This window comes from Polypterus senegalus, chromosome 3, assembly GCF_016835505.1.
Source record: "Polypterus senegalus isolate Bchr_013 chromosome 3, ASM1683550v1, whole genome shotgun sequence".
Lineage (NCBI taxonomy): Eukaryota > Metazoa > Chordata > Cladistia > Polypteriformes > Polypteridae > Polypterus > Polypterus senegalus.
The window spans coordinates 281,286,044-281,301,730 of record NC_053156.1 but is presented as its reverse complement, the minus strand read 5'-3'; the positions used below and the strand labels follow the sequence as shown (position 1 = coordinate 281,301,730).

Here is a 15,687-nt window from a genome sequence, read left to right as displayed (position 1 = left end):
GTCTTCCTTAGTTAGTGTGTCCTTCTCTCTGGTCAAGAACTCCTCAACATTGAGTAGCATGCTTTTCTTTTTGTTTAGAACTTCCTCGGTTAATGTGATGAGAGTTTAATACTGGTCGACATGTTTGTGTCTACTGATAGGAACAAGCTAGCTAGGGAACTGGCAAATATTGATGTGAAATGAAAATCCAATGTCAAAGAATGAAGACGCACACTGATACAGGGACTGGAATGTACAACATGCACTTCAGAACAGGTAATCCACCTGAATCTAAGCATGTTTGGAGTTGGCTAGTACACCATCTAGGAAAAGTATGGTTTGTTGCTGGAAGACGTGTTGGCGAAGTCAGCAGGGGGAGCTTATCCTGTGATCTGTAAATGGACCCCAATGACCCAACACAGTGATGGTCACACTGTGCCATACAAATGGTAACATCCTTTGGATGAGACGTAAATTGTGACTCTCTGTGGTCATAAAAGATCTCTGGGCATCCTTCCTAAAGAGAAGGGTGTACCCCGAAGTCCTGGCTAAATTGTCCACCATGGCCTAGTCATTTTGTCTCTCTCTCTCCCATTAGTTTCATCACTTAATGTTTAATGTGTTGTCACAGTGCAAAATGGATCAATCATTCAGGTGGAGGCTACACAATGGTGGTGTTTGAAGTGGCTCCCCACTCAGTATGTATAACATGATGAGTTGATAAAAGCTCTATATAAATATAAATAATTATTTATCATTGTCATGACCTGAAAAGGTCAGTCTTTTCATCAGGGGGAAAGACATAATGTCTATAGAAAGAGGCACACTAGCTAGGGACTTCTATCCTGATTAGTAAGACCCTATCTATAGGGCATTATGTACTAATCTCTGAAGATCCCCTCATCCTTTCTGTCCCGTATGTCAGCAATTATGGATCGAGATAGATAGACAGACAGACAGACAGATATTTATTTGTCCCAGGGAGATATTTGGCCTTTTTAATATCATTATGTCGTAACAGACAACAACATCCCGTCTCAAATACACACCAGAACAATTAAAAGGATAGAAAACTAAAGAAATCTCTTGTCTTAGTTAATACTCTCCCACTCCTCACAAGTGTGTCCCCATATATACAGTAGGCACTGTTTGGTTAATTGCTGTCCTTAAGCAGTGGGCCTATCTTGTTGGTTCTATGATTCTATATTTCCTGGGCAGTACCTCCTACTTCCTCCTCCGCATGGTCCTTCTTATGGATCAGTGTGTTTCCATCCCTAGGTAGAACATTTTCTTTCCTGGTTAATATGCCCACATACCTAGCTAGTGCATCCTCATCTCTAGGCAGTGTGTCTTTCCTCCTAGACATCATATTCTCATCACTAGGCCATGCGCTCTTCCTTCTGGCCTTTACTTCAGAACAGATATCTCCTTATTCTTATAATCAATATGTTTGCTGAAAAAAAGTATATAATTTGTCCTTCCTTTTGCCTCTATCAATAGACCAGAGTGTCCCTGTCTTTCAGCAGTCTACCCATCTTCACAGTGAGTATTCAATCAATTTTTGTCAATATTTAGACTTACCCTTCCCATCTCAAACTCCCTGCAGGCCATGACTATAACCTGTAAAGAAGAATGTAAAAGGGAGTAAGGAGGGGCTCTGGCATTTAGCACCACTGGTACATGAAACAATCGAAACAATGAGAGACAAAACTGTTGCCAATATAAAATAGCATTATTAACTCAAAAAAGTATGGAAACAAAAAGACGGCAAAGAACAAAAAATTGCAAGGTGTCAACATCTAAGGCAGTAGTATGACACATTGACCCACCAAATAATTATCAGGAGACTGCATAACAATGAAGAAGCACAGAACCATATGACACATGGGACCTTTGCAGAGCATAGCCTAGATTAAGACCGTCACAATTACACAGCACAGCAGTGCCATCTCCCACCTGGACATTGTACTCCCAAATCATCCTCCAGAAGTCCAGAATTGTGTCTGGTAGTGGGCCTTGTGTGGCAATATAGGCTTTTGGTCCATAAACCCCCTGTAAGAAATTGCAGTCTCATTAGTTCACATCAGCATCTCCCTGCTCCCTCCAAGTGGTGTGGATACTTGCTACTGTATATGGAAATACCAAGTGTGAATCCCACAGAAGGACTGGCCCTCCACCCCCCCATTCCAAGCTTTCTTTTGTTTTTTACAGTGCTCACCTTGATGAAGCTAGCATTAATGTAGTCTGTGTCCTTGTCTGATGTGATGAGAGACAGCTTCACTCGACTGTGATCAACTAGAACGGACAGACAGTGTTAAATTCAGCTTTAGATTGAGCGCCACCCTTCATCCTACTTTTTCTCCTCTAATTGCTGTATCCCTTACTCACATGGTAAGATGTCCTTATAACGGTTCTTCTTAATGTGTTCTGGCAGCTCACCACACTTAGAAGGAAAGGTCTTCTCAGTCTTGTACTTGGCTGACTGCCTCTTTAATCTCTGAAAAAGCCCAAACAGAACATACCGTTTCTCAGCATAGTGGCAGTCAGATTAGCTGCAGCTTTTGTGTGTTGTCAAAAAACACATAAAATAAATAATAATAAAATATTGTCAAACCCACTTAATCCAGTTTAGGACTGCTGCAGTCAGAAGCATTTCTTGGTAATACCAGATGCAATGCAGGAACCAGCACTAGACTGTGTGCCAGTACATCATAGGCCTCACTCACACAGAGCCAGTTTAGAAACGCTCATGGTTACTTATCTAACGACTCATTCATTTTGTGACCCTCATTCCAGTGACTTATTCCAGCACTGGGTTGTTGGTGGCAGTAGCCTGTCCTGGCTCCACAGAACACAAGAAATGAACAAACCTTTCTCACTAGATGCTAATCTATTAAAAGTCAAACTCAAACACACTTCACATTCACATTGGATCAATTTATTGTCATAACACTTAGTTTATTTTTAGGTAGTGGTAGAAGATAAGAGAACCTATAGAAAACCAGGTTTAGAAGGAGAAGGGAATAGGGGGTACATTTCCCCAACTTTGTGAAAACATTTCGATTGTCCTCCCTGTTACAAGATGAGCCTGTCACTTTAGGAAAAGAGCTCTACATGACCAAAAGTAGGAGCCCATATGGCTAGGATCTGTGGGAGTTACTCAAGTGAGTATATGTGTGAAGTGTGAGCTCTGCACCACATTGAAGAAACACCACACTAAATATGGTGTAGGAGTCAGCCTAACCAGAGTGGGTGGTCACCCCTGTCCCTGTTCCTGAAGCGACCACATGGCCTTCAAATGGCAGTTGTATGCTCCTGTTGGGTCCGTCCCCTGATTATCTGCCTTCACCCTCTACAGCAGGGTTGCCCACACTTTCATGGGCTTGTGAGCTACTTTTAAAATGACCAGGTCGAAATGATCATTAAAATGCTATATATATATATATATGTATATTCATGGCATTCATAGTCTGAATCACAATCTGATTGTATGGGTGGTTACCTACCAGGTAACGCTTGTGGTCTGCAAGTTGGCAAACATCTGCCACGGTGCCCTATTCAGTTGCGAGAAGCAGATCATAGAATGTTGCATACTTTACTGTCAAATAATGCAAAGAGTACGCAACACTTGTTTCGCCCAATTTCTGGGCTTATCAGGCGTACACACTCACTGCACCCCTTCTCGGGGTTCAAACCTCGGACGTCAGAGGCGAAGCCTCTTTATGTTGTGCCACGGCGTGTGGTTCGTTTATTTGACAGCATGTAGATCGGGGTAATTGCATTCATGGCATTCGTAGTCTGAATCACAATCTAATTGTATGGGTGGTTACCTATCAGGTAACGCTTGTGGTTGATCTTGCAACTGAAGAGGGCACCGTGGTGGATGTTTGCCCATTTGCAACGTAAAGATAGACTAACATTTAAAAAATTTCTTTTGAATGCAATACGATCTACCTGCACTACCTTTCCGATCTACCGGTCGATCGCGATCGACGCACTGGGCACCCCTGCTCTACAGCATTGGCTCCTTCAGAATGCTGCCTCTATATCCTTCTCTGTTTAACCTCCTATTCCTTCCTTCTTGTTCTCTTGGTTTTCCTTTGTTCTTTAATTTCCTATTGTTCCCCCTGCTCACTGCTCATGCTCCTTTTAAATACCGATCATTGGTCGCAGGTGCCACAATGATAGACTCCACAGTGCTAATGAGGTAACTGGCCATCACACACATCCACACATGAATGCTTGGCAGGGCAAATACTCAATAACACTCCGGAGCCACTCCGCCATGTTGCTGCTCAGACATCATTCCAGCCAGAGTGTGCCATTTATTTATGTAGTAGCAAAATACCCACGTTTCGCAGTGGAGAAGAAATGCGTTAAAAAAGTTATGAAAAAGAAAAGGAAACAATTTAAAAATAACGTAACATTTGCTTTTTATTCGTTTGCATAAGCACAGCGCCAGCAGCAGCGTGTCTATAAACTTAATTTAAACTTACGGTTTACATCGTGCTTTGTTTCCGTAGTAGCTGCACTTATGAATTTGCTTGTATGTGTCACTCGCTTCATATTCTTTTGCTGCCTTCTCAATTGTGTAATGCGTCTTTTGTTCAGCGCTCTTTGGAGCTCTTCCTTGTTCTCTACGTAGTGCGTTCACAGTCAGTTCACGTGAGCCGCTCTCTTGTGTGATCTTGCGATGTCCACGGCTTTATTTAATGTTAGATAAGACCCAGCACTTAAAAGTTTCTTTCGCACTTTCGCTAACACTAGACCATCTCATCTTCGTTTACATAAGCACAGTCCTTCACCCGCGAATATTTACCTTATATGGGCAGGCACTCAATTACATGGGAGGCGTGGTGATGGGGGACGCAACTCCGCCTCACAGGGCGACCGAGCTACAGGCTATGGCCATATATATGGTCGAAAGTAGATTCCAGTTATGACCGTTATGCGTAGAATTTCGAAATGAAACCTGCCCAACTTTTGTAAGTAAGCTGTAAGGAATGAGCCTGCCAAATTTCAGCCTTCTACCCACACGGGAACTTGGAGAATTAGTGATGAGTCAGTGAGTGAGTGGGTCAGTCAGTGAGGGCTTTGCCTTTTATTAGTATAGATTACCTAAAAGTGCTCATTGCCATGGACCCAAATGTATCTTATCACACACCATCACTTTGTCCAGGAAGGTCTACATATACTTGAAACTGCTGTAGTAGTTCAGAACCAAGAATTTAACATCAATCTTCTTGAAGTATAGTCAATACATTTTCAAGTGAAATAACAGTAAGTACTGCGGTGGGCTGGCGCCCTGCCTTGCACCCTGTGTTGGCTGGGATTGGCTCCAGCAGACCCCCGTGACCCTGTAGTGAAGATATAGTGAGTTGGATAATGGATGGATGGATAACAGTAAGTATTCAGCTGCATTACAGAAACATCAGATGTTTTCAGAGAACATTATATAGAGGTAGACAGATTGTTTGATCTGGTCATATGGTTACTTGTGGTGCCTGCACTATCACCTGAAGTTGAGGGAAACTTTAGGGTTCTGAGCAGATTAAAAATGCAGATGCAAGGCAACATGGCACAGAACAGACTAAACAAAATTACATTTTTCCATGTTGTGAAAAAGCATAATAGGGTTCCATGGTGGATTTTTAAAAACAGTGAGGTGGTACAGATCCAGTGAATGTAGATGTGTGGAGAAAGCCCTGTGGCCACTGGGATCTCATTGAGGAAACTTGCTAATTGTGTGTAATGTGCACAGATGTATTTTAACATTGCTGTCCTTCATCAAGGCTATGCAGATTGTTTGGTGTACCTGCACTCACTGGGGACAAAAGAGGGTCTAACAGCAAGATCAAAGGAGAGGAGATCAAAATAATGGGAGATCGAGGGAAGGACAGGAGGCAAGGAAATTTGGGAAGCCCTCTGTGGAGCAATGGCGCTCTTGAGGTGGGGTCACTCCTGCTAAGCATCTGATCAAAGCCGGAGTGACTGATGGCTCCAGTGAGGTTACATGGATGTTGATGGATGGCGGTAGGACAAGAGAGCTGGGCTTGAGAGGTTCCCATGGACTCTGAAGGATGGAGATGGGAACATAAGCCGAAGATAGCTGACTGTGCTTGCTGCAGTGTCATGTCTGTCGGATGAGTAGATGTGATAGGTGAGCAGAGGAGATGGGACTTGATATAAATATAATTGACCCTGACTGTGTTTTAACCTATTTGATAGATTATTTAAGGATTTTAACCTCCACAAAGACACCACTGTATTGGATTATTTATTTATTTATTTATAGAAGAAAACGGCACAACACCTGATTCATGTTTTGGCCACTGATTGAATAAATGCACTGAACACGTTTGCATCAGCCTTGCTTGTCTGTTTGTCCTCACTGCACTAGCCTATCCCGGACACGACTATCGAAGACCTGGGTTTAAGGAGATGTCAGGGCTGTGGGGCAACTCAGGAATCACATATTTCCATAAGGACGTGCTTGATCATTTGGACAAAATGACTATGCCAGCGATTCACTGCTTAGAGAGATGTTTGTAGGCACATCTTCCTTTAGAAATTATAAGGAAGAGAACACATCTACACACACACACACATATGCGTAAGTTGTAATTAGATTGGCTTCCAAGAAATCTTTATGTCCACTGAGTAAACAGAGAATCTCAAAAAGAAACTATTGAGAGGTGAATTACACATTGGAATTCATTCCGAAGCTGTAGTCCAATGTCCTCAGATGATTTTCAGATAGTTTTAAAACTGTTTGACATATCAAGGTATTGTTATTATGGTGGCAAAATATAATTGTACAGGGCGGCATGGTGGCATGGTGGTGCAGTGGTAGCGCTGCTGCCTCACAGATAGGAGACCTGGGTTTGCTTCCCGGGTCCTCCCTGTGTGGAGTTCACATGTTTTTCCCATGTCTGGATGAGTTTCCTCCGGGTGCTCTGGTTTGCCTCGGTGTGTGTGTGCCCTGTGCGGGCTTTGTTCCTGCTTTGCGCCCTGTGTTGGCTGGGATTGGCTCCAGCAGATGCCCGTGACCCTGTGGTTAGGATATAGCGGGTTGGATAATGACCGACTGACTGTAATTGTATAAAGAGTTGAATGTGAGATACTGTGATGTTCACCCCAATAAATATTGTGAAGAAAAATTCCAGCTGTTTGCTCTCTTAAATGTACAATGAAATCTACGTCTTTGTAGGCAGACGTTGTGAAAATGTGCATGTCTGCACAAATTGTGTCTAGACTGAAGTTTGTCATTTGATTAGAATCAGCTATTAAATTCACAGTAATCCTACTGAATGCTAATGTTATAGAGAATCAAGCTTCATTTGGTCATAGGCCTTTGCTTTTGAAAATTCATTAAAATCTGCATTGATTAATTACCTTTCAATGTATTTATATAAAGCAGGCCTCAATTATCGGTGCCTTGATTAACTGATATTCTGCCTTATCCAAGGTGAACCATCCATTATCCAACCCGCTATATCCTAATTACAAGGTCACGGGGGTCTGCTGGAGCCAATCCCAGGGCACAAGGCAGGAAACAAACCCCGGGCAGGGTGCCAGCCCACCACAAGACACCCACTAGGGACAATTTAGGATCACCAATGCACCTAACCTGCATGTCTTTGGACTGTGGGAGGAAACCCACGCAGACACGGGGAGAACATGCAAACTCCATGCAGGGAGGACCTGGGAAGCGAACCCAGGTCTCCTTACTGTGAGGCAGCAGCACTACCCACTGCGCCAAGGTGAACCTATAAGTGTAATACACTACTTTTCTTATAATTCATAAAAAGCTTTGCCATGAGTCCTGTACCGAGCGTGTGAATGCTATACTTTTAACCTTGACTGTACTGAGTGAGCAACCGAGGAGCGGGTGACTGTGTGGATGTGGCCGTGATTAACTCACTCCTCCACAACTGCACTCAACAGCGATGATCATGTACACATGCTCTACAGTTTCATTCACTTCAGATTTCTGTGTTTATACATTTGTGTAATTAATGAAGCCTTCTATCTTGAATAAGTGGGAAAGAAAATTGTGAAATGGTATCCTTACAAGTGAAACTGGAAGCTATCAAATGATTGGACCAGAGAGAAATGTAGCTCTTCATTTTATCTGAGTTTTCAGGCCCACATTATCTTGGATAAGCAGGGTTCTGCTGTATATACACTGACCTTAAAACCAGGGACAGGTGAAATGAATAACACTGGTCGTCTTGTTACAATGGTGTCTTTCAAAGGTGGGATATATTAGGTAGTAAGTGAAAAGCCAGTTCTGGAAGGTGATGTGTTGGAAGCAGGAAAAATGGGCAAGCATAAGGATCTGAGCGACTCTGAACAGGGTCAAATTGCGATGGCTAGACGACTGGGTCAGGGCATCTCCAAAATGGCAGGTCTTGTGGGATTTTCACAGTATGCAGTGGTTAATACCTTAAAAAAGTGGTCCAAGGAAGGAGAACTGGTGAACAGGTGACAGGGTCACGGGCGCTCAATGCTCAATGACGTGTGTCTGGTCGGATGCCACAGAAGAGCTACTCTAGCACAAATTGCTGAAAAAACATAATAAGAGAAAGGTATCAGAACACACAGTGCATTGCAGTCTGCTGCATATGGGGCTGTGTAGCCCCAGACCAGTTAGGGTGCCCTTGCTGACCCTAGTGTACTGCCAAAAGCGCATATAACGGGCACGTGAGCACCAGAACTAGATAATGGATCAGTGGAAGGCAGTGGCCTGGTCTGATGAAACATCATGTGGACAGCTGGGTGTTTTTGGGTCATTTACCTTGGGAAGCGATGGCAGCAAGATGCATCATGGGAAAAAAGGCAAGCCAGCAGAGGCAGTGTGATGTTTAAGGTAATGTTCTGCTAGGAAACCACGGGTCTTGGTATTCATGAGGATGTTACTTTGACACATACCACTTATCTAAAGATTGTTGCAGACCACTGACACCCCATAATAGCACTGGTATTCTCTGGTGGCAGTGACCTCTTTCAGCAGAATAAGGCACCCTGTCACACTGCAAAAATTGTTTGAGGAACAAGACAAAGAGTTCAAGGTATTGACTTGGCCCCCAGATTCCCCAGCTCTCAATCCGATCGAGCATCTGTGGGTTGTGTTGGTAAAACAAGTCTGATCCATTGAGGATCCACCTTGCAACTTAAAGGATCTGCTGCTAACATCTTGGTGTCACCCTCAGAGGTCTTGTGGAATCCATGCTGTCCATGTAACATTTTTAAACAAGAAAATGCCCTTAGACAAAATTTGAGATGAGTACTGGGAAATTAACTCATTTCAAAGGAGTGAGCAGACATCTTACATAGTATGCAGGCTGAGGTCAAAACTAGCAGAAGAATTATTGAGAACTGCAACACAAAATCATAAACGCTAAACCAAATTATAGTGATAATAAACATAGAATAAAGTCTTAAGGCGCATGCTTAGGATCCTTATCCCTCACTCATGAGAACATTCGCACAGTCTGGATGAGGACAGGCCATTCAGCCGAACAAAGCTCTCAAGTCCTATCCACTAAAATCTTCTAAAATAACATCAGGTTGAGTTTCAAAGATCCATAAAGTCCTGCTGTCTACCACGCTACTTGGTCACTTATTCTATGTGTTTATGGTTCTCTGAGTGAAGAAGAAGAAAAAGCGTGAAATTGACCCTTAAACAAGTTTCTGTGTCCCCGTGTTCTTGATGAACTCATTTTAAAGTCATCGTCTCGATCCACTGGACTAATTCCCTTCATAATTTTAAACACTTCCATCATCTCATCTCTTAATCTTGTTAACTCAAGACAACAAAAGGTGGTACTTGCCCCCATGGAAAACCAAGTTATATATTTTTTTACTTTGTTGTCTGTACTCTAATATACTTGGCCTGGAATTATCAGGGAAAAACTATTCATTTTATTGTACTTTCAACTTGCTCTTTTACAAAAATGTATGCACGAGTTGCACTGATGGCCTTTACTGCTCTGTTAGGCTGATATCCCTCTACATGACTTCAAGCATCTTGTTGCCTCTGAGAATGAAAATTAGGAGTCACAGGCGATTATGGATCACACAACTCTCCAGTTTCACAGTTTCATAAAAACCTTTATAGCAATGGAGTCCGAATCAGGAAGTTGTCATTGAACAGTGCATCATAACATCTTGTTGTTGATGGCTATAGCTTCACACCACAGGGGCATATCATGGAGGTCTCCATTTTGACTGAATTTGGCCAAGACAAAGTGGCCACATTCAATGTTCCTGGCCTGCTGTGTGCACATTTTTTGTTTTTTCGTGTGAGTAACATGTTCTAAAAATCAATCATTTTTGAGCAATAATATTGGAAATGCATTTCTATATATAACAGAAAAACAAAATCACACACATAATTATTTACCATACAGGTATGTGCTCATTGACTCTTTGTGATTTGTCATCCAACAATGTGCAGGTTAGATTAATAATTGCTATTGACTGGATTAACTAAAATTAAGAATGTACGGATGTGTTTTTTTCTATCTGTATAAGACAGTGGTTCTCAACCCTAGGGGGCCAGAAGTAACAAAAAGGGGGGCATGAAGATGTGAAAAATAGAAAACAAGAATCAAAAATACGAAAAATACATCTATTGAAACCAAAACAAATTTACTTAAACTACATTCTGATACTAGAAAAATAAATATAGAGTTAGATAAATGTAGATAAAAGTTAAGTAGTGTGACAGATAGGGGGCGTTATCGCTCCCTTGAACCCTTGTCCTATATGCCAGACACCAGATAAAAGTCCAAATGTTGACTTTATTTATACAGCCCAGTGCACAAAGCACCCTCTCCTCCACACAACTCATTAAATAAATAAATACTCTGCACCACTACCAGAAGCGTTGCCAGCCTTCCACCCAGCTCAGCTCGCCGTCTGGGAGCTCCCACAATCCTTTTATAGTCCCTGACCTGGAAGTGTTCCAATCCCCAGTCCATGTGATCTTCTATCACTTCCGGGTCAGATCAAAAGTCCTTTTCTTCACCCCGGAATAACGTCATTCCCCTTGTCCATGTGACTCGGACGTACTTCCGGGGCGTAATGCAAATAACCATCGTTCCTCCTGTGACGATGTGGGTTCTGGCTCCACACTCCCATCTGATTTTGGGAACCCTTGAACCCAACACCGTCGATAATGAAACCGAGAGAGCTAGTCAGTGAAGGCAATAATTGAGCATCTTAGCAAGGGGATGGTTAAAAGTGAAAACAGTGGTTTTATTAAAAATCAACAAAAACAGTGTTCCATAAATTGTGCAGGTCTTCACAGTTCTTCATTAAATAAATAATCCATAAAAGAACGTGGGAGTAAAACCAATAAATAGAAAAAAACAATCCTTAAAACCAGAGGTTAAAATGATCAGGAAGCAGTCTTAAAAACCATCAAACAAATCCGGTGCATCGTTTATTAGCGTTTGTTAGCGTCTCACCTGCTTATCCCGTTTGGGCCAAGCAGCAGGCAAGACGCTCTCTGCAGCTGCCCTCCTGAAACACACGCATGAGACTGGAGACCTCCCGATCCCTGGCTTCGGTATGGCACTCATCCCAGTCTCGGAGAACTTGGTTTCCAACCAGCGGCCAGGTCGCCCGCTGGGGATTCCAGCCCCAAGTCTCCCGACTTCCGCTGCCTTTCCATGGCCTCTCTGCGGCCAGTCGCCTTCCCTGGTCACTCCCGCTACCTGATCGCTCAGCGGGAGCGACATCAACACAAACACCTGGGTGTCGGCCTAACACCCAGCTTCCACGCAGCTGTCCACGATCGCGCGCTCACCACACTCACACACCGCCTGCTTCCTCTCCTGCTCCCGGTAACCTCCGTCCTCTCCTTTCCTTTTTCTCTCCGATCGTTTCTTTTTTCCTTCCTTTAAAACCGACTCGCGCTTCTTTTTAAAATGACGAGGGCCACAGCAGCTGCAGCATTAGCCACGGGACAATCATGAATGTGGGCAGTTCCTCACCTGTGCACTAGGTGAGAAACGCCCACACCCTACGGATCGTCCCGCGGCCCACTATGGCCCAACGTCCCCTCACTAAGCCGCGAGCACATCGATTATTTATTTAAAACGAATGGCCTTTTCTCAACGAGCTGTGGACCCATATCACCACACCTCCCTGCAGCGTCTCCTAGTGGCAACCATGGTATCCAGCAGGGCTGTGTATAAAAACTCCAATGTCCATGATGCCCTGCTGGTCTTCGGGGGACCTCCATACTGCAGGGAGGGCTCCACCTGGCGACTTGGGGGTATTGGCTGGGATGAACGGCCGGCCATACACCACAGTAGGTATAATAAAATATGCATCTATGATATATCGTTAATTAAGAAGAACAAATTGGTATTAGTGGGCTCCTTTCAAAAAAACGTTAGAGGGGCGCGATTAAAACTGTTATGAAAACTCGGGTCGCAAATATTTAAAGGCTGAGAAACGCTGGTATGAGAGTAGAGAAGAACTCTTGTTTGCCTTGTTTGCACTCACATTTAGATGAACCCCATAAGGATGTGTGTTTTTACGATGAGATGTTGTTCACAGGAGTGTAACATTCTGATTTCTGTGAGACAGTTCACGGGAAAAGATAACTCACCACTCATGCTACCTCCAGAGTTGTAAAAAAGTACTCAGAAATGATACTTGAGTAAAAGTTGAAGTACTCCATCATACTGTTACTTTTGCTGAAGTAAGAAGTACTCTGGTTAAAAAATACTCGAGTGAAAGTAAACAAAAAGCATCTGTTATAAAACGTTCTCAAGTATCAAAAGTAAAAGTACATTTTATACGAATGAGAAAGTGAAAAGCTTTGTCTAGAGAACACAATAAAAAAAAATTGTTTTTAAACACTCATGCAATCTTTCATTAGTACATAACTACAGTCTGTCTCACAGTGCCAACATGAAGTGTGGCACTTGTGATCGTGAATATGACTTAAATTGTGTCTCCCCTACTGGGATATCCAGCAGAAGTGCTGCAAAGAGAAGAAAAATAAGAATAAAAATTAAGTGAACCACTCACAACCTTATCACTTGAGCAGATGCACAGTATAAAACAATGAGTGAAAATCATCACAGATTGGGTTTATTATACTTCATTGAAGTAAAGATGGAGTTTAGAAGGGCACTCGTTACATTAAATAGTAAACCCAGCCATTTCAGAGCTGTGGTTTCCTTTCTCAGTTTGGTACCCACTTTTATCTTCAAATCACCCACTCGAGCACTCATGTAGACTACAGAATTAACCACAATGAAGCTCACAGCATATTATGCGCTCTCCAGAATTAGCAGGTGTATACCAGTTTCTTGCCTCTTAATATATATTCATATTTTTAATGTACTCCTATAGACAATTTAAGTACTGCAGAATAACATTTTCCCACTCAAGTAAACATTAAACCAACTTTCATTAATATTACACTACAATAATTCAACTTCAATCCATAATAAATTGGCTATCGCAAATCTGAGTGTCAATGTTCTAATCAGTTCTGTTAAATTTAAATGCTTTCTCCTGAATCACGTAAAAGACTAATAAAAAGGACAGCTCAGAGAAAATAAAAGTCACACACTTTGCAATTCAGTGGAAGGCGGAGTAACAGATGTGCAGTATTTATCCAATAATTTACCATCACTACTCAAAGATCACCCTTGCACACAAAGCTACAATATTCACTTAATAAGCCATCTATATTTTCCTTAGTCATTATGGCTCAAGTAGATTCTGGCTGGCAGGGCCGTGTTCTGTTAGCTTTTCTTGAGCTCAAATCCAATAAGGTAGCAACAAAAAATATATACAGTATCTCTGCTTGAAGGAAAGAGTCCATCCCTGTTATTAGCTTCCACTTTGCAAGGTACAACAAGACCCCTAGCAGACAACAAGGTCTCACTTGAACTTTGAGTCCGTCTTTTCCAACTTGTCCAACTTTTATGACTGGACTCACTCTAGCGTTCTCAGCAATTGGGCTCGTAGTAATCCACTGCAGTATCTTGTGCGTACAACATATGGATATACGTTGTATACAGTAACTTGTGGTCTCATGATATTACTTATTGGATACAACTCCAATAGAACAATGGCTAACAAAATGACTTAGATAGATAGATAGATAGATAGATAGATAGATAGATATGAAAGGCACTATATGATAGATAGATAGATAGATAGATAGATAGATAGATAGATAGATAGATAGATAGATAGATAGATAGATGTAAAAAGCACTATATGATAGATAGATAGATAGATAGATAGATCGATAGATAGATAGATAGATAGATAGATAGATAGATAGATAGATAGATATGAAATGCACTATATAATAGATAGATAGATAGATAGATAGATAGATAGATAGATAGATAGATAGATATGAAAGGCACTATATGATAGATAGATAGATAGATAGATAGATAGATAGATAGATAGATAGATAGATAGATAGATAGATAGATAGATATGAAAGGCACTATATGATAGATAGATAGATAGACAGACAAGATAGATAGATAGATATGAAAGGCACTATATGATAGATAGATAGATAGATAGATAGATAGATAGATAGATAGATAGATAGATAGATAGATAGATAGATAGATAGATATGAAAGGCACTATATGATAGATCGATAGATAGATAGATAGATAGATAGATAGATAGATATGAAAGGCACTATATGATAGATAGATAGATAGATAGATAGATAGATAGATAGATAGATAGATAGATAGATAGATAGATAGATATGAAAGGCACTATATGATAGATAGATAGATATAAAAAGCACTATATGATAGATAGATAGATAGATAGATAGATAGATAGATAGATAAGTCCAATGTTCTGGTACTATTTAAGTACAAAATAAAATTAATCATATTCAGAAACAGATGCAAGTAGTTAATTTTTATTTCTTTGAGAAGTGGTCTGAATTAGCATAAGCTGCACTAACTTGAGGTCTTCATAAGAAATGCAATTATTTACTTTGGTAAAAGCACACATAACACAAAAAAGTTGTTAATATTTGAAATATTAATAATTTGTGCTTCAATTTAATTGTTCAAAGTTTAAATATTCTTAATTGAAATCCAATTTTTTTCATTTTTCACCCTTTGATAGAAGTCCACAGAGGGACAGTTTCCTAGGAAATTCAGAAATGAATGAATGAATCTCATAAGCTTGATATAGTCTAAAATGATACTACACAGCTTTTGCTTGAAATTTGTAATTTTTTAACCTTCTTGGAGTAACTCTTAGAGATGCCTAGGACACCAACAAAGAATCAAAACTCACAAATATTGTCATATCCATGATCAGCAACCACAAAATAGCATAAAACAACACTCCACATGCCCATATTACTTATCTTCATTTTTTCGAAGGTTTGTAAAAAGGAGTAACTTTGACTCCTTGTATTCCATTAGGGGGCGAATCCCTGGGGGTTGGTTGATGTACCATGAACAACTTCAAGTCTTTCTGATCATTTTCGCAGAAGACACTTATTTGTTAAGTCTATGTCATAAAGGAATTTCCTGCACAAAATATGGTGTATAATGAGCTAGAAAATGAAGGTTTTATTTGGGTCTAGAGGACCCCCCAAACAGTTCCACATGTTACATACTGTAACTAGATATCAAGATGAGTCAAGCAATTTATAATTTCTGCGTTTTTTTT

At 41.1% G+C, this 15,687-nt stretch overlaps 1 protein-coding gene across 4 annotated transcripts in view; it reads right to left on the bottom strand.

Moving 5' to 3' along the window:
- LOC120526236 (tyrosine-protein phosphatase non-receptor type 22-like) overlaps positions 1-15,687 on the bottom strand; it is a 203,716-nt gene that overhangs the window by 110,112 nt on the left and 77,917 nt on the right. For all 4 annotated transcript variants that reach the window (XM_039749296.1, XM_039749299.1, XM_039749298.1 and 1 more), the window contains exons 2-5: positions 2,368-2,476; positions 2,198-2,274; positions 1,936-2,031; positions 1,561-1,599 (exon numbers count right to left, since the gene is read on the bottom strand). In XM_039749296.1, the coding sequence (XP_039605230.1) occupies positions 1,561-1,599; positions 1,936-2,031; positions 2,198-2,274; positions 2,368-2,476 (321 nt within the window). The remainder of the gene's footprint in view (positions 1-1,560; positions 1,600-1,935; positions 2,032-2,197; positions 2,275-2,367; positions 2,477-15,687) is intronic.